Here is a 12,099-nt window from a genome sequence, read left to right on the forward strand (position 1 = left end):
TCAAGCAGCCAGGCAAACCGCTGGGGGAAATACTTAATTCATTTTATTGGATTGTCAAAGAAAAAAGAAACTGAGAAAATAGCTGTTTTTCCAGCTCAAACAGCAGCTATGGTCATCTGCGCCTGTTCCTTTCCAGGATAACTCTACTAACCCACCAGGCAAGAGTTTTGCCATTCTGCAAAGAAGAATGGCAAAATGCAGAAAGAATATGACACAAAATAACTTCACTATAAATGAAAAAAGACATGCAACCATTACAAAGATCTTGCCACCCCCTTTTTCAACCACTACCCTCAAAGTAGAGGAGCCTACGTGGTTCTTCATGGGGTATGCCCTTCATGAGAATCAGAAGAGTTCACTAACCCACCTCTTCCCCAGCCCAGAAAATGAAGTCCAGTCCAGGTAATTTCAAAACTGAGTTTTACGCAAAAAGTAAGCTTTTTTCAAGTGTATACAAGGCAGTGTGCACCGTGTATGAAGTTTCCAGCTAACAACCACCATGAAGGTAATCTGCAGTGTAACAGAAGTAGTTCAGTGATTAGGAGTTCATAGATTTAAGTGCTGAATGCACGAATATTCTGAGTATTGTCATTGCCCCTAAGTACTCATGGAATGCAGCCCAGGGGAATGCCAATGAGGAAATGTCATTTAATTCACCATAGTAAACCATGGTTAAAACATCTACTGCAGAAAGTACTTAACTTCTTAGGACGTAGTAAAGAAGTTATGGCTACATGGTTCTAACCTGAAAGAAAAAAAACATGAAAGGAAAAAGCTTTAATTGAAGGAACAGATCAGGAGGCTAAGTTGGCTGTAAGTACCCCGGTAAAGCACATGCCTGCATTCCAAAGCAGTGTCCACCAATAGCTGAACATTTTCAGCCCAGTGAATGCAGCCTTAAAGCCAAGCGGTCAAAGTACATGCGCTGATCTTTACAAGATGTGGGAGAGGCAGTGGCACACCTTGCATTACAATGTGACCCAGCACTTCACAGACTGAGCTATTCCTGTTCCTTCAAGAAGCCTGTCTTAAACCTCATCACAATTTTGTACATTCCCTTCAGGAAATTGCTTTTGAACGTGTTATTTGTGATAGCAATTTGTCATCTCTGGAAAATAATAAAAGAGATGTTTCTCATTTGTACTCTACAGTTTACTGTGACCAGCCTGCAATCTGTGCTCAACATGCATCTGGTTCAAGGGATGCTCTGCTGCTGTTATTTCAGCAAGTTGCCTCACTTGATACTGTAAGAACATTCTCTCATGAATTGGGGGAACTACATAATGAAAGGCAAGTATGCTGCCATGACTGAAGTGTTTCAATAAACCTCCAAATACCACCATTCAGCAGCCACTTTCTAGACCACTTCAGTGGTTTCCCATAGTCATCCTACAGCATCACTTTGACACACTTGTTCTACAGCACAGCCAGGTCAAAACAGCTTCCTTCCCTAAGTCTGTGAATACCCTGTGTACAACTCAGTAAGTCTTGGCCCTGCAGATTGTCAAATTTACTATGATTTAGTGTCATTTTGCAAAATATGAGCTTAAATATTCTTATTTCAGGTTACATACATCAAAATGTATTTTATTAACACTTTCCAAACAGCCCATTAGAGAGGAATACCAGTCTTTTTTGCATTTTTTAAAGCCAACTACAGTTTCTAGCTTGCATTCAGTGTAAAAACTCAGAGGTATAAACAGAAGCCTTAAGTAAAAATACTAAGTATATTTCCAATTCAACAGTGCAGAAAACCAGTAACAATGGTATTTATTCTACATTAGAAATGTTCTCATGTTCATTTCTAAATATATTTCTCTTCTATATAAACTTTGGATAACTTATGTACAAATCAGATGTCCAACATCTGTTAATATAAATATGTAATTGTCATGACTGAAACATTACAAGTTTGATCAAAAGTACAGAAAAAATCCATGTAATAGTTTTTTTTTTTTCCCTAATAGCAGTGTTCTAAAAAACCCTTGAACCCAAATGACCTTAAAATGATAGATTTCTTCTACATAAAAATGCATTGTTCATTCAATATGCAAGAGTTACTGCAAAACTGAATCACTTGAGCTACAATCAAGCCTGAAGGACATGTACTGGACAGCCCATTCTAGCAAATGCTAGCTATGAAAAAGAGAGATATGTATCACAGAATAAAGTGTAAGTGCTAGCACATTTTAAAATAAAATGCTACAAACTCGAGTATTGTCCTTGTGCTACTAACACTTAAGGCAATCAAGAGTTGAGAAGCTTCAGTTTGGCATATAGTTGCATCAAGGTCTCCCCCTTCTCCCACTAATACATTTGTTTTAACATAGTATATTTTTAGAGAGTTGCAGACAATATTTTGCTATACAGATTAAGTACAACTCATTTTGAAGTGACCGATCAGTAACCCAGTTTAGTAACACTGAGCTAATCAAATCTAAGTGACAACTTTACCACATAGATCTTTCAGCATGGATTTCTAAACTGGTGCAAGAATACAAAGAAAGCCATTAATGTCTACCCTCTCAAAGTAACTGATAATATGATTTGCATCTCTTCTTGGGGTACTCTAGAACCTAAGGGTTCAAAATACATTTGACAGTCAAACAATACTCAACTTTACAAAGGACAATTATTTGCAGCAAAAATACTTTATATAAAAACATACACAGTAGATCAAAAAGTCAGGCATTTCTTTATGGCTTTTTTCACTGAGGTACTGTTCTAACATCCAGCAAACAGGATGCAAGTGTTTCATAGGGTATGAAAGCCACATTCATAAGCTTTACCGCTAACTCATGACAAGTGGCAACAGACTGCAAATCCATGACTGTCTTTGCTTCTGTGTGATGGGTCTCAGTGCTAGCTTCAGAAATCCTCAAAGGCAACTGGGATAAGCACAGGAATTAGAATAAAAAGATCTCTCCATTAAAAGGACTGGAAAAATACCCATAACAATCCAGAATCTGTCAGGCTATTTTCTACAATTAACAGCAAACATTTGGAACTTAATACTTCAAGGCAGCAATGGAGTACAGCACAGCAGAGACACGCACGACTTGAAACGTTTAGGTTAGCCCTTGCATCTGATCCTTAAGCTAAGTGCATGCAGAGGCTTAGAAAAGCCAAGCTGCTATTACAATACTACACAAGGTAAAGTTCTGCAAGCCAAAGATGAACACTGTCAGGAAAGATGAGGTTGACAAGCACGTGACTTCAGTTGATACCATAACAGACAGAAAAACCCTGGTGACCACAAGTTCATTCCTCAGCTGTAAAAAACTTTTTGCTTAAAAACACATTTAGTTATACCTTCCCCTCTTTATTTTACATCAGGGAGAAATGCAGATGTATTAATAGTTTCCAGTACTTTTAACATATGGGGAAGAGGGCTTATGTTAAAAGTAATTTTGCACATTCCTTATGATTGTTGTTGTATTTAGTATTCTATCTTTACCTCAGAAAATATTTTTGTATAAACCAACCATATGGCTGCTCCAGCCTAGACTTTATTATACCTATGCTACAAGTGTTTCTGCAATCAGTACTGTTATAGTGAAACAGAAATTCAAAATACACTCAGTTAACTGAGGTGTTTAAAATCCCACAAATCCACTCAGCAGGCTACAAATACTTGAGTTCTTTAAATTAGGATACCGCGCAACATTTTAACCTCAGAGCTTAGCCACATACAATTCATACTTTAATATATACACTTTAACATATCACTACTTAGATCAACAAATTCATCATCCCTCTTGACCAAGTCATCTTCATCTTCCAAGTCTTTCCAGGTGCTAGTGGGTAAAGCTGGTTTGACAGACTGTCTATGAATTAAAGCAAATGGAAACAAAGACGACAAACGGGCAGAATTTCTGAGCATTGGAACAGCATGTATGTTTCCAGATATAGCTTGGCTATGTTCTTCATCCATTTTTACCTGTAATCTTTCCACTTCTTCCATCAAGTCCAAAATCCTGGCAGCTGTGGCTATCGTACCACCACCATGTAGCTGAACTTCAGGAATCCATCGTAAATACCGTTGTGCCCAGACTCTGATTTCAGGCCCATCAATGCGAGGTAGCAGAAGACCGTGATAGTCAACAGGTTTACTATGCCAGCTATCGTAAAATTCCCTGAAGCTATTAGGAGGTTCATCTGAAGAATTAATGAACTTGCCAATTCTTTTACCCAAAATGTTTTTAATTAAATGATCTGTTTCCTCCCTGAAAAATCCTCTCTTCGTGGAAGATTTTGTTTGTGTCAATGGACAAGAAAGCTGTCTCTGATGCTTTAAAGAGAAAAAAACATACAAAGTGTTAATGGGACAAGAAGAATGTCTTAAGAGAAAGAACAATATTAAATTGTATTCAGAAAATACTTGCAGTCACTGAAGTGGCTTAAACACAGCTACACCTTTGCTATAGTGTCTAAAAACTGTTAACTCTTCAATGGCTAATACGCTGAATACTTCACACAGATTATTTTGAAGATACTTCACCACTATAGTAGCAGGGAAAGAAACACTGAATAAAGCATACTTGTATGAAGAACATTTTTCTTTTTCAAGAAAGAATGACTTTGTGTGGCTAGCTTAAACTTGGAAATATATATTTGATTTTGAAGGTTAATTTGTCAGTTCCTCATTGCTTCCCACTACACAAGTTCCCTGCATAATGCTGTAAATCACACTAATAGCATCTCACCTGAGAATGCTTTTGTACAGAACAGAGTTTAACCAACATAACAGGGAAACTGAAAAATCAGAAACAGGTAGCAAAAAAAAACGTTTCTGCTGAATTTGTACTGCTTTTTAGTAATGAGGTGATCCATCTATAATATTAAATACCCTGGACAAATTTTGTTTGTTCCTGGGTTTTGTGTTTTAGATGCATGCACACTCTCCCATTACATTCAAAACAAATTTAGGGAGGCAGCTTTAAACCTGTTATGTATTTCAATTAAATACTCCGTGGAACAATAAAATCAATTCAACCATCACTACAAGTCACTTGGATGTTAAGTCCCGTGAGAAGTTATTACTGTACTTGCACAAAACTACTATGAGAAAGTCTAAGTTCATGGCTATGTACAGCAACTGTAAAAATAGTGACTGGAAAACTCAGGAAGACAAGCCACATTCATAAGACACAGGTGAGTCTGAGGTGTACATAATTTGCCCATTAACTGCTGGCACTAATGCTTCCACTAAGTACACTGGAAGTATGACTGAGTTATACCTTTATTTTGAAATGATAGAAGTAACAGGTTAAGCAGCAAATATCTTACTTTGAATCGTGCAGTTTTCCGTTGACTTTTATCTGGTTTTGGCTTCTCTGCATAAAGAGGGTTGTTCAGAAAAGCCTGGGCCTTGGGATCAAACTGCACAGACCAGTCCCACACAGTCAGAAATCTGAAAGGACCACTTTGTGTCTCGAGGCTTTCACCAGTCTGCCAAAACAAACAGGTCACAATTAGGACTGCTATAAAGGAGTTCTGACCAAGTCAAGGTGGAATTAAGAACTGGCTTTTCATAGAGAAGCCCACAGAGTTGCAACACACTTGATTTCTACATATTCAACAGCTGGACAAGATCACTACATCTAAGTAAGTAAAAACAAAGCCTACCTGTATAGTATTCTCTAACTTAAGACAGTATTTCGATTCAACTGTGTAATCAGACACTACCAAGAATGTCTTTCACAGCTGAAAATGAGACAAAAAACTGAGGGGAAAAAACAAAATTGAAAACTGGGCAGGAAACAGACACTTACATTCTTCAAACATAGGGTGCATGTTAGAATTATGGAATAAACCTCTCCAAACTTCAAAGTTAACTGCAGCTATGTAGTGCTGCCAGTTTAAATGTTATGGTCAGTATTTTTTATTTTTTTTTAGTCTTCGTTCAACCTTGCAGAGGATACCCTCATTGCTTCCAGCTTCTTAGGTTATAGAAAAGCATGAACCAAATGTAAAGCAACATTCAATAAGTGTTGATTTTGGAACAGAACAGTACATAACGATTTTGTAGGTAACTTATTATGGACGACAGGGATATTCTCCTTCAGTTAAAGAGCTCAATTTTCAATGGAGAGCAATGAACATGAAAATACAACCCCCCAGTACAAGTAATTTGAGTTATTTTCATGTTGTCAGAGTACTGAGCTTGACTGCATACAACTAATATTGCACTCATTCACCTTCAATGCATCACATTATCCTTCAATTAAATAGGAAAAAAAATAGGAAAAGGCAAAAATAAGCATGCTGCTAGTGCCTTTTTTGAGCATCCCTAGCTCATTGGTCAAACCTGTTCTCCAACACATTGCATTGACAAAACAAACCCTTACCGTATTAGTGTCTTTTTGATGTTGTGAATTGAAGAAGAAAGTGCTAAAAATTGGCACATAGAGGCTGTCTGACAAGACAGTTAAGTATGTTTCTGTGAACTCAAATGCTGCAGGATACTGTTGTACCAACTGCCAAACACAATCTAGCAAGAGCAGAAAAACAGGAGCCTAGAAGAAAATATTGCATCTGTTTCAGAAAGTGTTCTATCACACAGACCAATTATATTACAGTATTTAGTGTCCCCAAATACAAGTCTTAAGGAAAGTAATCTGGTGAACTACAAAAATTGCTGTAAGTAACTTAGGCTGAACTCTGAAGTATCATCCCTGACCAGCTGTTGATAGAAGTAATTAATACTTTCTAATGAGTGCAAATTCAGGTTAACTCACTATAAAAGGCTGCACAGCAGCAACTCTCACAGTAGACAGAGTAATTCTAGTTTACAGCAATTCTTGATCAGAACTGAACAGTTTACACCTAGGGCTTTCTTTTTGTGTAGCGATCTGATTTATGCCCCAAATACAAACATGTAGAAATGAGATTGCAGCGTCTAGAAATACAGTATAAAGCTACACTCTAGATGTGACAAAAATGTAATTCACTAAGTAATTTATATGAATTTCACCAATTAACAGTTTAAAAGTACACGAGATACATGTCTTTCAAAATACTCCTGGATCAGAAGTGAAATTAGTATTCTTTTTAGTTTTAAGGACATTGCTGAACTCTGAATAGCAAAAATAGTAACACTAAAAACACCCAGCCATGAATCAAAATGTAGAATAGAAGATCCTCAGAGCAATTAGAACTTCTGGGCTAACATCTGAATTCCTCCTCACATTAAGTAAACTTTTAAATATCATGTAAAGAAAAAAAAAAAATCATACCTCTTCTTTGTCACTTTGATGCAAGTGGTTACAACGATCCAAAAAGCCATGTCCTCCAATTACCCATTCCTTCTGAATAAGGCTCTGAAAACCTGACTTGGTTCTGCTGTATGAATCCATCATCACTTGAACCAGACTGGAGATTACACAGCACAGATCAGTAGCACTCTCTTCTACAGAAGAGAAGAAAAAGGCTACATTGTCTACTAAGCCATTCCTAAAGTTTTTGATAAGAAATCAAAGAACTGGTGGCTTTACTGAAACAATTGTACTGCAAACCCAGAGAAGCACATTCCTTACAAATTATATACCCGAATGGAGTTAAACCCATATTTCTAATACATTTTTTTGTGAAAACCTAAGGGTTTTTATGTACACTTATACCAGGATAAAACTTTGACGATTATACCTAAAAAGAAAGCTTTTAATACTGTAACTTTGGTCCCTACTCCTTCCAGTCTACTACAGTGCACATATTATTCCCCTGCATTATGCAACCAGGACAGCTATTCAAGTCTACCCCTCCTAACCTGCATACATCTTTTCACGAGGTGTGGCTGTGACTTAAGTATCCCTAAACATACACACATGGAGTGTGCAGCAGCACTGAAATTGCTTCCTCAAGCAATAAGCATGCTCTACCATTCAGGTGCCTTCTAGAAGCATCTCGTAACAAGTTACTCAAACAGCAGTGTGGGGGAAAAAATCCCTGAATTGACAACACAAAAAAAGGGTAACGGTTGACATTAAGATTGTTTTCCGTGTGATTACTTTCCTCAGTCTAGGCAAATTGCTCGAGATGTGTACAATAAACATTCTTTAATAAGGAGATTGCATATTATTCAGCATGCATCTAGAACAAAGGCATCCTCTCAGATAGTTCTTGTGTTCTAAGTTTTGTGTGTAACTCCTTCTCTTCCCCACCTGAAAGTACAGCAAAAGGTCTGGAAGACCTTTAATGAAAGCACATTAGGATAAGAACACATAAGAGGTAATGACTTTCATGCAAATTTATAAGCAGCTTACTCATTCATAATATATTCTTCTTTGCCTGGAACTATACTGGAAGTGTTTGCTTTTATTTTGGTTGGGTTTTTGTTTGTTTCTGCTTTGTTTTTAAGCTACAGGAAGCATTTCTAGGAATGTGTGAGCTTTAGCATACTTAAGTAGCAGATGCTTATGAATCGTACTAGGTTTTCCTGTTAATTACAAGCTTACAGCTTAAGCTACATTTAAAGGAGATCAGAAGAAAATTAAATGTAAGATACCTTCCTTATATATATTTCCTGATTTTATATATTAAACAGGATAGTCTCATGAAATACTTACCGATAAGGAGAACATTTGTATGCTGCCTTTCCAGACACTCAACAACTTCTATGGCTTTCTTCAAGACTCGCCTATTGTGGTACAAAAAAGATTAAGTGAACATCCTAATTGCACTTTTAAAAACAAGTCTTTCACATTAGTCTCCCCTAAAAAGGGGAGAAAATATCACACTGTTGAAGCTTGCCTAGTCCTTTACAACCAAAAAGTCATGCTCAACTTCTGTAAGTTAAAAAATACTTAGTTTCAAGACTTAAGAGGTATCTTTATCTGGCAAAGAATCATGTATTTCCATATTACCTCTGTACATTCATAATACAGTACTCTATTCTGGATCAGTATAAACTGAAACAGACTGAAGTGTTATTGCTAAAATCCAGACCTTTATCCTGAAGAGATGTACATTGCCTCACCTATTTTCAAATCTACTATAGTATGTTTCTCCCACAATCTTTCTGAGCACCAGAAGGATCAGCAACCAGATTTTGTAAGCAGGCAGACAATATTTATTCAGAGAACATCATTAAACTAAAATGACAGAAGGATTACAGACCAGGTAAAACCAGATTTAACATGGTTGGTTTCTAGTCCTAACTTCATAAAGTCATTTTCAGCAGAAGTCTGCACAGAAACTAGGATTCTAGTAAAAGAGTAGGTCTCGAAGCTGACTGTTTATTTTATAAGTGTGAAATTGTTTGATTCTTTGTTTAAGCATCTAGAATAGTTAAGAAGGCATTCCTACTGATTCCAAGAAGCTAAGAATAGACTAATCCAGGAAGCAACTGGATCCAAGTATGGAAGCAACCAGTCTCAAAACAACTTAAGGATAAGAATTTGGGATAGTAAGTACTTTTAACTACTTCTAAGTTACATCCATGCATTTCTCAACATATAATCTTCATTAGAACCTCTCATTCAACTTAAATTCAAGTTCTGGAATAATAAATGAACACTAAGGTCAATATTTGGTTATTATTCAGAATGCAAAGAACTGAAGCTGACTGGAGAAAACCACAGAAATACTTCATAGTAAACAAGCCAATCACAGAATAAGCTGACAGACAATTAAGCCAACACAAAATAACACTAAAAATAAAACAACCTCAACATTCCACTACAACAAGCCTTGCGTTAAGCCAACACCATTTCAAGACTTACTCACTGTGGACTGCTGAGAGAAGAAAAAGAACTTGAGGAATAATCAGGAGAGGAAGGGGACAAAACTGAGAACAACTGTCATTTTATAAATCTGTGGTGGGCTAGCATCTTGCAGTTCATCCCATCCTAAAGGATATTATAGAAGTAGAGAGTACAGAGAACGGCAAGGCTAGTCAGAGACATGGAATTGGTTTCATGCAAGAAAAGATTCTTCAGTTTGGAAAGAAGGTGGCTAAGTACAGGAGGGAAGTTACTGATCTGTAGCTTTTCTGTTTTATAGGTTTGTTGAATGAGTTTAGTTGGAAATGATCTGCTGCTTCCTACATCTTTTAATGTGGGAGGCTTAACACAATTGCACACTGCAAAAATACTGTCATCTCGTAGAAATAAGATATACATAGGACCATAAGTCTGTCTTCATTTTCTTTCCTACTGGAAAGGTGAGTAACAGTTTCTTGAAATACAAAGATCTCTCAAACACTACAAATTCCTTTAACAACTTGAAACCCGGAAAAATATGGATATCTATAGATATAGCAAACCTGATAATCTCCAGCCAGTTTGTGCTCTCCAGTAACGAAAACCATTTCACATCAGTTGCCCAGAAGTCTGCACTATTATCTGAAAAAAAAGTTAACTTATTTGTAGTGCTAATTAATAGCCATCCATTATATTATTCCTCAATTATGAAGGGCTATAAAACAATCAGTAATAAGGAGTTAGTAAATCCTGATCACCAGGAAAGTTGACACTATTTATAATTAAACCAATAAGTAAAGTAACCTTACAAATACAAGCACAAGTAAAGCTTTGTAGCATGACAGGCTTTTAGAGTAAGTACGCTGTAGGTTCATAATAACCAGACCAAGTAAATAAATCTGGTGGCAAAACTGGAGAATTAAGTTTAATCAGAGGAGATGAATTCTTTTGAGTTCCAGTAGCCTGGACCTTAAAGCACAAGCTATACAAAGACTAACATAAGGAGGTATGATTTTGAAAGTCACCACTATTGGAGCCAGAAATAAGTGGATTTTAGAAGGGAGTTACAAGTTTATGAGATGGAAAAATACCAAGACAAGTGTTAAGCAGTTTTCACTGCAACTATAAAAGAGGCATTAAAACATCAAAAAGGCAATAAATAACAAGGATAAACCATGAGAATAATACCACAGTCATTTAACTCTTATGAATTTCTCTAGGATGTTTGTAGCTGGTTAAACACAACCAAAACCTCTATTGCTTTTATTTCTACTGAAGTCAATATTCAGAAATGGAAAGGCTCTCACTAGCCCATATGGTCAATTAAAACCAGAAGAGATCACCTTTCCTGCGTAAGACACAAACCTTTAAGTCTCAGGGTCTATGACAGTCCTATTAAAACAATCTGATATCATTTGATACATCATACTTCCTCCCCAACCCTCTGTGCCACTCTGATACTTCAGTTCTTCATGCTTCCATATAATTTTTCACCCAAGTCTCTCCATATGCTTCCAATGTTCACTCCCAACTGCTCTCTGCAACTTAAGCATTATAGTGCATCTTCAAAGCTCTCTAGTCATTTCTGTTCACATTAAACATTTTTCTCTGATCTTTTCTGATTGACATCTTCAAGTTCACTTCCATATAAAGAACTTTAAAGTTAAAAAGTATTTATAAAGTATGTATAAAAGTACTTTACTTGAAAGTTATACATACTTTTTAAGTATATGTATTATACTACTTCAAGACAGACACCATTTACTCCCCAGTTCACCTTCTTTCCATCCAAGTTTTGAATGCATATTTTTGAAGGGCATATTCTAAGTCTCACGTTCCATTTAGCTTATCATCACTATCTGAAAGACTTCTATTCCATTCTGAAATTGGTGCAAGAGTATAGCACCAATTTCTAGTCCTATCAAAAAAAGACAACCTCCAAACAAAGTCACGATGCCAAGGAAAAGAGATTTGTCATCTTTGCCTGCCAAAATATTACATTTTCACCCAAGATGATTACACTTCACTTGTAATATAAATGTGTATTACTTCTCTTACATTATAGACAATATAGAATTCAGTTTACTTCAAAAATCTGAGTAGCTAAATTTGGTGTGGTGCTTTGTTGTATGTTTTTTGTTGTTGTTCCGTTGCACTGATTAGACTCAACTACTTGAATGTAGGCCTCTATAAACAATTGCCTAGTCTGGCACTTCCATTCCATCCAAAGTTATCTCCAAGTCAAAACAGGAACTTCTTTTTAAAAGCCAGAACAAAACACTTCCAGCGTGCTTTACCTTTAACCGTGGCATTTTTCTCAATATTTTCTTAATAACATTACAATGGAGAACAAGCTTTCCCTTTCTGCCCATTTTCTATGGGGAAGAAATACTTCAGT

General features: G+C 36.4%; 1 protein-coding gene across 1 annotated transcript in view; it reads right to left on the reverse strand.

Moving 5' to 3' along the window:
• Positions 1–1,832: 1,832 nt before the first annotated feature.
• Positions 1,833–12,099, reverse strand: part of MTMR12 (myotubularin related protein 12) — a 32,127-nt gene continuing 21,860 nt past the window's right edge. The window contains exons 11-16 of the mRNA XM_084304618.1: positions 10,265–10,343; positions 8,568–8,638; positions 7,239–7,411; positions 6,351–6,518; positions 5,290–5,451; positions 1,833–4,291 (exon numbers count right to left, since the gene is read on the reverse strand). Of these exons, the coding sequence (XP_084160744.1) occupies positions 3,704–4,291; positions 5,290–5,451; positions 6,351–6,518; positions 7,239–7,411; positions 8,568–8,638; positions 10,265–10,343 (1,241 nt within the window). The 3' untranslated portion in view covers positions 1,833–3,703. The remainder of the gene's footprint in view (positions 4,292–5,289; positions 5,452–6,350; positions 6,519–7,238; positions 7,412–8,567; positions 8,639–10,264; positions 10,344–12,099) is intronic.

The sequence above is a fragment of the Netta rufina genome (genome assembly GCF_964035555.1).
Source record: "Netta rufina genome assembly, chromosome: Z".
Lineage (NCBI taxonomy): Eukaryota > Metazoa > Chordata > Aves > Anseriformes > Anatidae > Netta > Netta rufina.